Source organism: Sarcophilus harrisii, chromosome 2, assembly GCF_902635505.1.
Source record: "Sarcophilus harrisii chromosome 2, mSarHar1.11, whole genome shotgun sequence".
Taxonomy (NCBI): domain Eukaryota; kingdom Metazoa; phylum Chordata; class Mammalia; order Dasyuromorphia; family Dasyuridae; genus Sarcophilus; species Sarcophilus harrisii.
The window spans coordinates 448,422,452-448,436,250 of record NC_045427.1 but is presented as its reverse complement, the minus strand read 5'-3'; the positions used below and the strand labels follow the sequence as shown (position 1 = coordinate 448,436,250).

Sequence of the window (13,799 nt, the reverse complement as noted above, 5' to 3'; positions counted from 1 at the left end):
AATGTAGGTGAAAATAATTCATACAAAACTTAAATAGAATGGGCTCTGAGCTGTAGGCCAAAATGATACAAGGTTTGCAAATTGTTTTAGGTGCATCATCTTATTTGGTCCCATATCAACTCAGTGAGTTGCAAATGTTACAGGTCTTAGACTGAATATTAGAGCTGTATGGGATTAATCTAGACTGAGAGCACTAGTAGGAACTGTAATAATGGAATACTCGTGATCTCTTCCATATGGGAACTCTCTCCAGTGGTACAGATTATAATCTGTTTATATCATTCTCTTCATTTCTTGATAGTATCCTCCTATGAATTCTCTGGAGTGGGGCTACCCAACAGGGAGCCTTACTTTAGCTCTTTCAGCATTCCTTAGGTATAGCACTCAGGGCACTCATGTCATGTCTTCTGGATGAATATACCTTATATCACATTTTGCAGTTCAGATTATTATGAGTAATGGGATACATTATTGTCCTTTATGTCTTCCCTGTTTCACAGTACACAGCTGTATAGCATTATTGGCAGAATGTTGCTGCTATAAAAGTAGGTTTTGTATCATGGAGAAGCTTGGTGTCATTGAAAATGCCTGCAATTTCCCAGATGTCATCCAGCCTCTTTTCTTCCTTTTGTCAAAGTCTGTGCTCTGCTTGTCCATCTGCCGAGCCCCCAAGATATATGTATGATGGGCTGATTTAAATGTCAAATGAGATAGTGTATCTTAAGACATTTTGCAAACCTTAAAAGGACTATGTATCATTTGTCATCATTAACTCAAATGATTGCCCCTCTTACTGCATCCCTTTTCCCCCTCACTCCCTCCGTACCCTCGAAGAGCCTTCTATAGTCACCTTTCATCTTCCTTGTGGATATCTTGTATGTATGCAGTTGTCTACATGTCATTTCTATCATTTGCATGTGGGCTTCTTGGGGGTAGGGACAATGTTTTTGCCTTTCTTTGTATCTCCAGTACTTAGTATGGTCCTCAGAAGATTTTAAGTACATAATAAATGCTCTTGATTGGCTGGGCAGTGGGCAGCCCACTGGGTGAGAAATGCCCACATGCTTTGCTTTTACCTTTTGTGTTGTTAATCTAGGATGTTGAGTAATTACATCTCTCACTGAGTAGTATTCTGGAACTTGATGCAATCACATTGTCCACTGGGAGCATCAGAAGGATCTCAAACTAGAAAAACCCTCTTCCATTTACATACTGTCTCTGTGACAGTGACAGTTACTTATAGTAAGCATATTTTATGTTCTTGCTGATATTAATAATTGAGGATCATTAAACAAAGTTACCTCTGTGCTTTTATCAGTCAAGAAATGTACATCACAAATAGCCTTATTGGAAGAGAAAGAAAACTTTGTCCTTCTCCTTGGATGTCACATTACATAAGCCATGGGTAATTCTCACCTCTTCCAGCCAAGTCATCCCTCCCTTAGGACTTCACCATGTGCCTGTATTACATGTACTAGTAGACTATTGACAGAAAAGGATAGAAACTATTGGGAAACAAGAAGACAAGTGGGGAAGTCCTGGAGCCAGAAGAAAGCTAGGGAAGGAAATTAGTAAGATGGTAGAATTTATCATGTTAATCTATATCTTCTTTCTCCCTCCTTCCTCTTCCCTCCTCCCCTTCCCACACACAGATCAAAAGAGATTATGTGACTTGCCCAAAGTAGCAAAAATAAAAGCAACAGCACCCAGGTCTGTTGCTACTGATGCCAAATTCCAGCTGGTTTTTTTTTTTTTTCTTTTTAATATGAATATTAAAGAACAGTGTTCTCTCATAAAGTGTCCAGAATAAAACTTGTAAAGCCGATAAGAAATTGTATCAGAATGCTCAGTCAAATCATCAAGTGAATATCAGAACTTCCTACATTGGGAGTACTATGCTAGTGTCAGGGGAGACAAGACAGAAGTAAAACAGTCCTTACTCTTGGAGAGCTTGTCAAAGGAACCAGATGATGCAGAAGGTAGAATGTGGGGCCTGGCGTCCGGAAGACCCGAGTTCAAATTCAGCCTCAGACACTAATTAATCATGTGACCCTGGACAACTCACTTAACCAGTTTTGTCATCTGTAAAATGGGAATAACAATCCCACCTATCTTCCAGGGTTGTTGTAAAAGATCAAATTATGTAATGATTGTAAAGCACTCAGCACAGTGGGTGGTACCTAGTTAGTGCTATATAAATATCAGCTATCATCATCATCATCATTGTTATTACTGGAAGTTGTACATAGTTAAGTGTATACAGAACAAGGACAAAATAAATATAAGGCAATAACAGATGGCACTAGCAGCAGTAGAATGGATCAGTGCAAAGGCTTGGTATAAAAGATGTTACTAGAGGTGTTCTTAAAGGAAGGTGGGGTTTTAGGAGTTGGAGATAAGCTGAAATGGAGTACATTCCAGAAATGGAGGTGATTTCTGCAAAGGCCTTTGAGACAAGCTGGAGCTTGCATGTTAGGAAGAGTAAAAAGGCCAGTTTGGCTGGAAGGGAAGTAGCAAATAGACTGAAAGCTAGGTGGGGCCAGGTTATGAAGGGCTTTATTATGCCAATGCAAAGTTATCCCAGAAGGAATAAGTAGCCACTTGAATTTGAATAAAAGGGTATGAAGGCTGCCCAGCCCTTTTCAAAGCTTCTCATCCACCTTTGGTGTCCACCTAATTCACCCAATTCTTACCTGTGGTTCCAGGAAGTTGTTGTATGCACAGTGGCCTCACCCCCTCTTAGCAGATAGACTAAACTAGTTGAGGGTAATACAGGCTTCAAATCCATCAGTGAGTTGGAGGGGTGGCTACTCCCAAGCATCCAAAACATGAACACTACCCCCAACAGAACATGTGTTTGAGAACAGTTTGTCCCAATGGCCATAAAGGTAGCTGAAGCACTTAGAGTTTGGTTTGAGAACCCAAAGAGTGCAGGGCCATCCACAGCATCCCAGGCCATTTGCAGTCGTCTTAACTTTTGTCTTGTCACTGGACTTTGATTTCTCAGGAAGAGATATAATGAGGCTCACAACTTTGTACAGCTCTGCCTCGCTTAAATCCATTCACAAGCAAGTTAAGACATCATCCTGTGATGTCATTGGTTCCCTTCAAAAAGAGAAGGAAGAACAGCAACATGACCACATCTGTGCTGGCAGCTTTGTGGATTGATGGAGTTTTGAGGCAAGGAGACCAGTTCAGTGGGCATTGTAGAGATACGGTGGAGAAGTAATAATGCAGGTCCGAGCTAAGGTGATGGCTCTGTGAGCAGACTTAAGGTATCAGTTGTGAGACGCATACTGTGAAGATTTGTCAACTGACTGGATATATGGGATGAGAGAGAGTGAGAAATTAGGAATGCTACCAGTGTTACAAAATCAAGTGACTAGAAGAATAGTGGTGGTGGTACCCTTGACAGAAATAAGGAAGTTTGTAAAACAGATGGGTTTTAGGGGTAAGAGACTAAGTTCTGGTTTGGACATTTAGAGTTTGAGGTTTCTCTGAAAATATCAGGTTTGGCATGTCCAATTGGCAGCTGTTAATGTGGCATTAGAGCTTGGAAGATTGAGCTGGGTATATAGTACTGGGTCATCTTCATAAAGATAATAACTAAACCAATGGAAACTTTACCAGGAAAGAGTGGCGAGAGAGAGAAGAGAAGGCTCTCTACAGAAATTTATATCTGCAAGCTCTTGCACTTGCATCTTTTCTGGGAGCTAACCAAAGGAGAAGGTTGTGTCTTCCTGACCTTGTTATAATATTCCATTATAAATGATCTTTAAAGGCTGAGGTAGAGATTGGAGGGTCAGATATAAATGACAGTATTTTTAACCGAGTTGACACTCTGTCTAGTAAACAAAGCTATCTGATGTTCTGAGTGACCTAACCAGAGCCAGAGATGCTAATTCATTATTTTTATCCCTTTTTTTGGTCTTCCTTAGACCTAGCATCGGGGCAGCCAAGTGTTTGGATAGCAGGCTGCCTATCCTAATATTGTCAGGGTCTGCTTAGAGGGCTGCCAGCCCTTCTTGTTTGCATTTGGCATGCCTAGAGTTCTCTGCAGGGTCAGCTGCTGGGCACTGTTCATTCCAGGGTGATGAATTTTTGGAGTCACTTCACAGGTCAGGGGATATCATAGAGCTGTTGGCAGTCTGTGTTCTCCAGGGATGTGGGCTTGGTGAGGCCCAGCACTCCCTCTGGCCCCAGTGTTATTCTGGAATTAGGGGAAACAAGAACATAAGGAGAGACAGGGAGACCAGATAGCAAGAGTTTGTTTGTTTTTCTTTTGTGGAATCAACCTGCTTAGGAGAATTTAACAAGGATGTTCTGTTCCTGCATCTGATTTAGGGATCGTGAAAATGTCTTTTAGAATCATAGGATTTTAACTGTACTAGGAACTTTGAAACATAGGATGTTAAAGACATCATGTCAAAATAATAAAAGTCATATTAGCTGGCATTTCTGTAGTGCTTTGCAGTGTTTAACAGATGTCTTCATTTGATTGTCAGCAGTCCTATGAGATAGGTGTTAACCAGATTTTTTTTTATTCCGGGTTTTTAGAGGAAGAAACTGAGCTTTAAAAAAGCTAAATCACTTGATCATGATTACACAGCAAATGTAAAAGATAGGATTGGAATCTCTTGCTGTCTTTATTCTAAATCTAGGTTTCTAGAATGTTAAAATGAAGGAGTGTAGAACTAAAAAAGATTTCAAAATCATGGAATAATGAAACCTTGAAACATAAATATTTGAGCTAGATAGAATCTTATAGGTATTCTAGTGCTCACTTTGCAGGGGGGAAAACTGAGGCATAAAGAGAAGACCCAGGTGATTTGCCAAAGATTATACAACATGGAGCTCTTTGTCAATGGAAATAAAGTTGAATCTGAGGGACTTTAGAGGGCAGTAAACTGAGAAAGAAAGTTACCAGATTGTTTCACTAAGTAAAATATGTCCTATTGTGCTGAGAAGGATATGTGCCTAGGATTAAAATGTGAGATTGTATATGTCGTATAGGCTCTTTCTTTATTCTCTTGTTCCCTCTCCTCCGCACCTTCTTCCCAGATATATCTTTACCTTTTAACAACTTTAGAGTAAAAAATGGAGTTTCAACTACATAAGCAATTTCTTTCTTTCTTTCTTTTTTTTTTTTTTTTTTTTTTTTTTTTTTTGGCATTACTAATATTAGATCAAATTTATGGTTCCTATTTCCCTTAATCAGACTCTTATCAGAGAGTGAGACTTAGTGAGTTTGATTTAAAGCAGATTATAGCACCAGCCTGAGACTGCTCCTGGCCCTAATGAGCTTTTCTGAACTTTGCTGCTAAGACACTGCTAGCTCTCTTTTAATGATTCATTCTAGCTCCTGTGCTTTTTACTCAAATTGCCAAATCTAGGTCATAGTAGTCTTCATCATCATCATCATCATCATCACCTCTCCTTCCTGTAACAATTTACAGTTCACAAAGTGACTTTCCTCATAACCATCTTAGAAAGTAGGTAGTAAAAATATGTGTTTCTGTTTTACAGATAAAGAAACTGAGGCTCAGAGGAGTGGAATGACCTGCCTTTGACAATGCAGCATATAGTAAAAACCTGATTCAAAGATTGGTCTTTTCTAACAGTGGGATAACCTCAGTTTTTCTGCCTCCTGAGAAGAGAAGGGATTGAGATTGAGAAATTGTATTCAGGCTAGGGAATGACAATTTTCAGTTCTATATCAAGATTTATGATTAGCTTTCCCACAATAATCTTTTGATAGAGTTTTTTTTAAAGATTATCTGCCCCATTTTTTTTTTTTTTTTTCAAAATAAGGAAACTTGAAACAGAAAGGGAAGAATGATTTGCCTTGAGTCACATAGTAACCAAGCAGAACTCTTGAAATATAGTGCTTTCTCAACAGGATCCTGTTCTCTCTCACTCTTAAGGCACCATTTACTTAGCTCTGGGAAACTGGCATGTACATTTTCTTTGACTTTTACTTTGTTTTTTAATCCACTCATGAGAATTAAGTTATGGAGCCATGGGAAGACTTTTCTGTCTTGATAGATGATTCAATGATACTTTATCGTAACAAAGGAGTAAAGTATCATCGAATCATGTATTATTAGAACTACAAGAGAACTTAGAACATAGAATGTTAGTAGAAAGAACCCTTCTTGCCCTAGGAACTTTTGAATCTTGACTATTGGAATGAAGAATTGAGAATGTGAAGGCTGGAAGGGACTTTAGAAAGACCATCTGGTCTAATCCCCTTATTTTACAGAGGACAAAGTTGATGCTTGACTAGATCTAGAATACCATATCCAGTCTTGGGCACTACATTTTAGAAGAGAATTGGTCTTCCAACAACCTTAATGAGGCATAATTTATTCTATGTCAGTTTCAATTGTTGATTAAATGGTCCAGTGATTTTTGGATAACCTGTCGAGAATGTTTTCCTTGTCCTGTTATACTTGTGGACAGGAATGGGGAAAAGAAGAAAGGCCTTGTTTGTCTTAGCTTTTATTTATTTTTTGCTTTGAATCCTGATAATTTGTAGCCAGAGGCTATATGGATGTCAGAACCCTGAGGCGGAGGCAGCCTGTGGAGGAGGGAAAAGCCAGAGCTGGGGAAGAGTGGGTGCCCCATAGAACAGAGAAGGGCTTTGTTTGAAAAGGGGAGGTGTGGAAACATAGCAGTCCAGTTTGTACGGAGATGAGGCAGAGCTCACTGGGGCAAACAGCCAATCGTCAGTGGCCGTTTTCAGCTACTAGGGAGTTTGGAAGAGAAGAGATATGCATTGTCAATGGGCTAGAGAAAAGAAGCTTCAATCATAATAAAGTTCCACAGATCTATAGCACTGGATAGTTTATATGTGCTTTATCATCCATAACCATGTGTTAAAAAGAGTAAGGATCTTAATTCTGTGACTGCCTGTTGCCTAGAAGATAATAAGATACTGGGAAAGCTTCACTGTCCAATATAATGTCCAATAATTCTCTCAATAACCCAGAAGCATTAAGGCATGTTGGTGGAGTTTCCACATTTGGAAGCAGAGGACCTAGATTCAAGATGCAACTCTATGACTTACTAGCTGTGTGACACAGGACAAGTCACTTCACATCTTTGTGATGGTTTAGCTAAGATGTGGTCCCTACTCTAATTGAAATTGCCACCAGTCAGTCAGTAAACCTTTATTGAACACCTACCTTGTAACAGGCACTGTTAAGCAAAAGATAGTCCTTTCTCTCAAGGAGCTCCTATTCTATTGGGGGAGACAAGAAAAAGCAACTATGAACAATTAAGCTACTTTGAATTTTAATTCTCTTTTAAATTAGAGCAGATTAGATTACATGTTTTTTGTTTTTTTTTTTTCTTAGAGGAGTCCCTCCCAGTTTTGACATTCTCTATTCTAAGGTCCCTTCTAACTTAAAAATTCCTTTGCTAGGACTTCTTGACTAACAGTCTTCTCTTCAAAGCAACTTCATTTTATGAATTTTGTATACCTGTCAGTACTTCAAAAATGATTCATCTGTGGTCCCCCTACTGTCAATTTCCACCTCTCAGATTCTTGGTTTCATGAGTCACTGTGGACAAAAGATTTCCTACTCTATCCACTCATTTTTCTTTGACGAGTCTCTCCACATTTACCTAGATGACAGAAACAAAGGCTATCTCTCACCAGGTCTTTCTTCTTGTCAGAACTTACCCACTATTGACATGACCTCCAGAGGGGGAAGTCCAGGGTTACTTCCTCCACATTGACAAAGACATCAATTCTAGTAAAGGATGAAATGCTAACTAGGAATCATGTAAAATAATATATTGGTAAAAATCAGTGATGATGATAATAATTACATATTGCACTTTGAGTTAGCAAAATACTTTCCAAATCTCATAATGATAAGAAGGTTCATAGTATTTATGACAAAATACTTTAGAGATTATTTAGTCCAACCCCCTAATTTAACTTTGGGGAAAAGTTAGGGCTATGGATGAGTAGTGACTGACTCCACTTGGATCTGAATCCTGGTTTTCCAATTCCGGATCCCGTCTTGATAATGATAATAGAGATGAATTCTTGGCTTCAAGGAGCATAACCCATCTCTCCATACCGTGGTATTTTCTTTGATTTTAAAACATTCAGCTTCCTGTTAGTGTGCCTGCAGTTGCAGCCCTCCTTGTCTTTGCCTTCCAAGTTCTCTCATCACCCAGAGAAGGATTTGCCTCCCCCGTTTGGCTGTAATCTTTCTCCTAGTTCTCAAGAGCTCCCACCTGTGACCCTGAATATTGTTTCCACCTGGCAAAGTTGTTGGCCTGGGATGACAGATTAGAAGCAGAAGTGGACTGGTCTCACTTGGGGTGCTCTGTGAGTCCAGATTGAGACTTGGACAGCAGAGCTGTTTTCTTAATTCAGACTCCAGCTTTCCCAATAATCACATAAGGGAAAGGAAACAGTGAGGTGTTTGGTAAGCTTTAGAAGGGCTTCTGATTATATCCACTGTAATCCATAGGAACATTAGGTACAGGTTTTACTAGTAGAAAGATTGCTATACTGAATGTAAGGATCCCTGGCTTCAAGTCCCAGCTCTAAAACTTACTAGTTGTGTTGCCTTGGACAACTCATTGCGCATCTTTGAAGCCTGCATTTCTACATTTAGGAAATGAAGGGATTTCATAAGATGATACCAGAGGGCCCTTCTGTTCCTGGTAGTTAATAGTCTCAGGGAACTTCCAATCCAAAATTCAGCAGTCCAGCTCAGCAGGAGCAAGAGCTGATTCATGTTTATACAGTGTTTTAAATTTGACTTACATCATTTCATTTGGTCTTCACAACATTATATGAGGTAAGTAAGTAGATATTAATATCTCCATTTTACAGAATGGAAAACTGAGCTTCAGAGAAGTAGCTTAGCAGTAAGATTTAGCAGTCACTCTAGTCCATACACCTTGTCTTCCAGGTGAGGCATCTGAGGCCCAAAGTGAGAAAGTAACTTGTCCAGGCATATACCAATAAGTAGGAGAACCAAGCTTCTACCTCAGGTGTCTCCCAAATCCTAACCCAGTATTTTTCCTCTATACTGCAGCAAATCTCAGAGTGTTGGAAATAAATAAAAAGTGAAATAATGATATCAACACGAAGCATTGGGAAATGGTGCCATTTGACTAAGAATAACATAGTATAATATAAAGAGCCCATTCTTGACTTTTACTCATGAGGCCACTATTCAAATGCCAATTCTACCAATAACTAGCAATGTAACCCATTCAGCTTTATTGCTCACCAAGCCAGGTTCAATCATTCCTTGTCTGTGAGCCTCAGCTTTCCTAATTGAAAAATGAAATAATTAATATTTAAGCTAATGGACTTTTAATAAAGTGCTTTGAAAAGCCATACATGATATAGCTAGAGATACAAAGTTTAACTAAGTTGTGGTCCCTGCCCTACTGAAATTGCCACCAGTCAGTCAATAAACATCAACACCTACCATGTGTTTGCAAAGCAAAAGGCAGTCCCTTCTCTCAAGGTGCTCACATTCTATTGGGGGAGACAAGATGACACAACCCTGGACAAATATGCTACTTTAAAGAAGAAAGGCACCGTGATTAAGAAGAATTTTTATCCGGGATTTACATTCCAGACTTGAAGGACAACCAGAGAAAATGCTCAGAGCCAGGATACCAATGATCTGGACAGAGTACATAGTGTGAGACAGAGTAAGGTATGAGATAATTTGAACCAATAAGGGGATAAAACACAAAGTTAGATGATTATAATGTGTAAAGGAACAAGAGGTTATTTTATATAGTAGAAAGAGCTTAGGACTTGGAGTCAGAAGATGCAGGCTCAAGTCTAACACTGTCATTTACTGTCTCTGGAAATTTCAGTAAGTCATATTAGGCATTGTTGATTTGTTCTTTGGGTGAAGTTTTCACATCTGTGAAATGAACTTGGACTAGATGAATTCTAAAGTCCCCTCAGTTCTGATATTTTATGTTCCCAGATCCTGTCTTTCTCTATTGATCAGAGTTCTTAAGTCTTTCAAAGTTGTTTTGCTTTACATTCTATTTTGGGGGAGTGGGAGAGGGAGTGGTGGACAAGGCAAGGCAATTCTGGTTAAGTGACTTGCTTAGGATCACACAGCTAATAAGTATCAGATATCTGAAACCACATTTGAACTCGGGTCCTTCTTACCCCAGAATCGGTGCTTTATCAACTGCTGCCTCTTGTTCTTATATAAGTTGTTTTCCTGATTCTACTCACTTTTATTCTAATTTAATTTAATTTTAATATCAGTTCATATTAATTAATATTCTCTGAATTCATCTTTACATTATATTCACATACCACATTTGTTTAGCCATTCCCCATTTGATGGGTACTCCCTTGGATTCATTTTTTAAAAACCTTTCAATACCCTAATTCAGGTTCAAAAAGTTTATTTTGCTTGTGATTATTCCTTCCTTCTTATCCCCATCCCTTACTGTTCCTATTTTGTTTCTCTGTTTAATTTAATGCATTTCTAGACCAAACTGTGTATATATGTGTTTTCAGGCTTCATTGTCTGCTCCAAATAAGAATAAAGTTCATCTGATATATATGTTTCCCTTTTCCAAAATTATACATTTTCAAGCACATTCATTGTGAGAGACAATGAATTGTACCCTTTCTTGCTCCTTTTTATACTCCCTACACCCCCACTCCTACCCCTCTCTACTACCACCGACCCTTGCTTCCTTACTCCCTCAGTAGTACTCTGATGACATTGTTTCTTCTCCCTATTAGAATGTTAACCCTCCAACATCATTCAACCCCTTCTAATTATTCAAATAAACTTACCTTTGTAGATTTCTCATCTTTGTGTTTGTATTTCAAAGTTCCTAATCACCTCTGTGTAAAGACTCGAGCTGAGTAAGAGCTCTGGTCTTTTTCTTCAGAAATGCTTGAAGGTCCTCTCTTCTATGAAAGATCCACATTTTTCCTCCAGAAGGATTATGTTCAGCTTTGCAGAGTGAGTTTCTTTTGTTTCTGGGCATTTATCTTTTGCCTTTTGGAATACAATATCCCAAGATTTCCTGATAGAAAATGCCAAGTGTGTGGTGTGACTATGGTATTAGAACGCTTTGATGGATGCTTATAGTTGTTTTGTTTTTTTTCCTTCGATGTGGAGTCTCCAGATTTTGGTTATGAAATTCCTGGTATATTTTTTCTTTTGGTGTTCATTTCAAGTGAATCCTATCCCATCTTTGCTCTCTGGTTCTAACAAATATGTGTAGTGTTCTTTTATTATTTCTTGAAATAGTACGTCTAAATTTTTTGTTTTTTGGCCAGCTTTTCAGAGAGTCCATAATTCTTAAATTTAATGCCTGTTTTCCAATTCAATTTTTGTTGTTATTGTTTTTCTTCACTACTTTTTTTTTTCAATCTTTTGATTTTGAGTGTTTTCTTTTTTTGCTGTCTAGAAGAGTACCATTTTTCTAAACAGTTTGTTCTTCTAGTTTTTTCCTCAAGAGCTTTTGTTTCATTTTTTAATCTCTTCCTTCTGTACTTCTAGGTGGCTGGCATGTAATCCTTATAGAAAAATCACCTTTTTTTCTTCAAGTCTCTGCTTGCAGTTGTTACTGAGTTGCTTTTCTATTTTTAGCTGGGTTTTGGGGCATCCCTAGATTTATAATAATTTTCTTAAATGTTGGTCAATGTTTTCTTTGGTTTACTTATTTCTCCAGCTCTAATTTTTTTAATCAAAGCTTTGTTCCAGGACCAGGTGATACCCCATGCTATGCTTTTGAGTTAAATTGTTGAGCTTGCCATGAGTTCTTGTGCTAATTTCCACTCTCTGTAGTCAGGCCCCCGGATCTTTGAGGTTCTAAGTACTAGATCTTCAGGACCCTCTATGTTGCCTCAGGTTGACTAGTGCTAGAGCCCTAAAGCCCCTCTAGTTTGCTGGGTTGTCCTGGTCTCAGTATTGCTTCGCTGCTCTGATCATTCTCATTCCCTGGAGCTTCCAGAGTTCTGATTTCCCTGAAGATTTCTCAGGGAAGCCATCCAATCTTTCTGCCTGCTTTGGGAGGCTGCCTGTTTATCTACATACATTGGCTCTGACTTTGGCTGACTTTTTATTGTAGTTTTAGTGAAGCTGGCCACTTTGTTTCTTCATTAAATTTCTTGATCATTATTTTATCTAGTGATGATTTCAGATTTTGAATGAGGTGAATATGGGACCAGTCTGTCTCTGTTCAAGCAATCTTCTTGGCTAAGAGTTGTCCTTTCTCTTTACCCTCTGTGGGCTTCTCATTTAAAAATGTTCTGTCTGTGAGCATGTTGCATGTAATTGAGGAGTAGTATACTGTTCCTATTTTATTTTTCTGTTCAATTTAATGCATTTTTAGAGCAAACTGTATATGTATGTGTTTTCAACCTCATAAGATTTGGAAGTAGCCTGATTGTGGAGGACCTCAAACACCACCAGAGTCTAGCCCCTCAACCTTTATTAAATTTGCCACAGAGGAATCTATTTATGGATTTTGAGCACTGGAGTGACAGGGAGCAGATTTGTGCATTAGAAAAAAATTATTCAGGTGACAATATGAAGGATGGATGGAAAGTTTATTGCTGCAAAGAGGAGCGGGTAGGGGGTTGTCCTCAAGAAGAGGCATCATAGTAGAATTTAAAATCACTGAATTCAGAATGAGAGGAATTAAACTGGAATGTCCACTATTTTATTCAATAGCTGTGTCACCTTGGGCAGATTACTTAAATCTGTTTTAGTCAGGCTTCTTGTTTGTAAAATAGAGCTTGGATTAAATGATATCTGCCTTCTTTCTTGGTTCTACCATATCTTGTTCTAAAGAATCTTCTAATTCCGTATTTTAATACTGTATACTCTAATGTTCACTGCATCTCTGGATCTAGCTTATGCACCACCTAAAGTTTACATCCTCATCCTCCCTACAGATTTAGTGAAGAAGGGATGGAGGTAATGGAGAGATTGATCTACCTGTATCGAAAGTTTCATCAGCTGAAGGTCAGCAACGAGGAGTATGCTTGCATGAAAGCCATCAACTTCCTCAATCAAGGTGAGTGTTAGGTCAAGGCCTTTTTCAAAGTTAACTGGTACCCTAATAACAAGCTTGTCCCTCTTTTATTTGCTTCACAAAAAGGACCAATATTCTTAAATTAGGTCTAAAGAGATGAATTTCAAAAGGAAAAAATATAAAATCCCATGCTTGGGACAAGCAACTATTGATTTTTAACAAAATCAACTACAAAAGTTTAAGTCCAGCAAGTTACTTTGAGAGATTTAGTGACCTGCAGCCTCAAGATAAGTTACCAATGTGACACATAGTGACCAGAGTCAACTTAGACTGCATAGAAATGTAGTAGCCAAATCAAGGGAGGTGCCTGATGATTGATTGTTTAAATTCGTCAGACTATACCTGGACAAGTGTATCCAGGAGAGTGAAGCTGTGGATCTCCATGCCAGAAATGGAGTGATCAAAGCAATGAGGACCTGAAGCAAAAACTAGGGAAAGAATATAAGATGGATGCCATCGTTATTTTAAAATATCAAATGTTTGGTTGTCAAGTAAAAGAAGGATTAGACAGACTTTTTCTGCTTAGTCCCAGAGAACAAAACCAAGAGTTGTGGAGAGCAAGTTATAGGGAGGAAGGTTCTAGCTCAATGGAGATAAACTTGCTGACAATGAGAGCTGTCTGACACTTGCTAGAGCTCCTGGGAGACAGAGACATTGTAGTGCCTGATTTTCCATGCTAGTTCCTTATCCTTGGAGGTCTTCCATCAGACACTAGATGATCACTT

The 13,799-nt window shown here is 38.6% G+C and overlaps 1 protein-coding gene across 2 annotated transcripts in view; it reads left to right on the top strand.

Moving 5' to 3' along the window:
* The window catches only part of NR6A1 (nuclear receptor subfamily 6 group A member 1), a 247,539-nt gene that overhangs the window by 222,643 nt on the left and 11,097 nt on the right, over nt 1-13,799 (top strand). For both annotated transcript variants that reach the window (XM_031954288.1, XM_031954287.1), the window contains exon 8: nt 12,935-13,056. In XM_031954288.1, the coding sequence (XP_031810148.1) occupies nt 12,935-13,056 (122 nt within the window). The remainder of the gene's footprint in view (nt 1-12,934; nt 13,057-13,799) is intronic.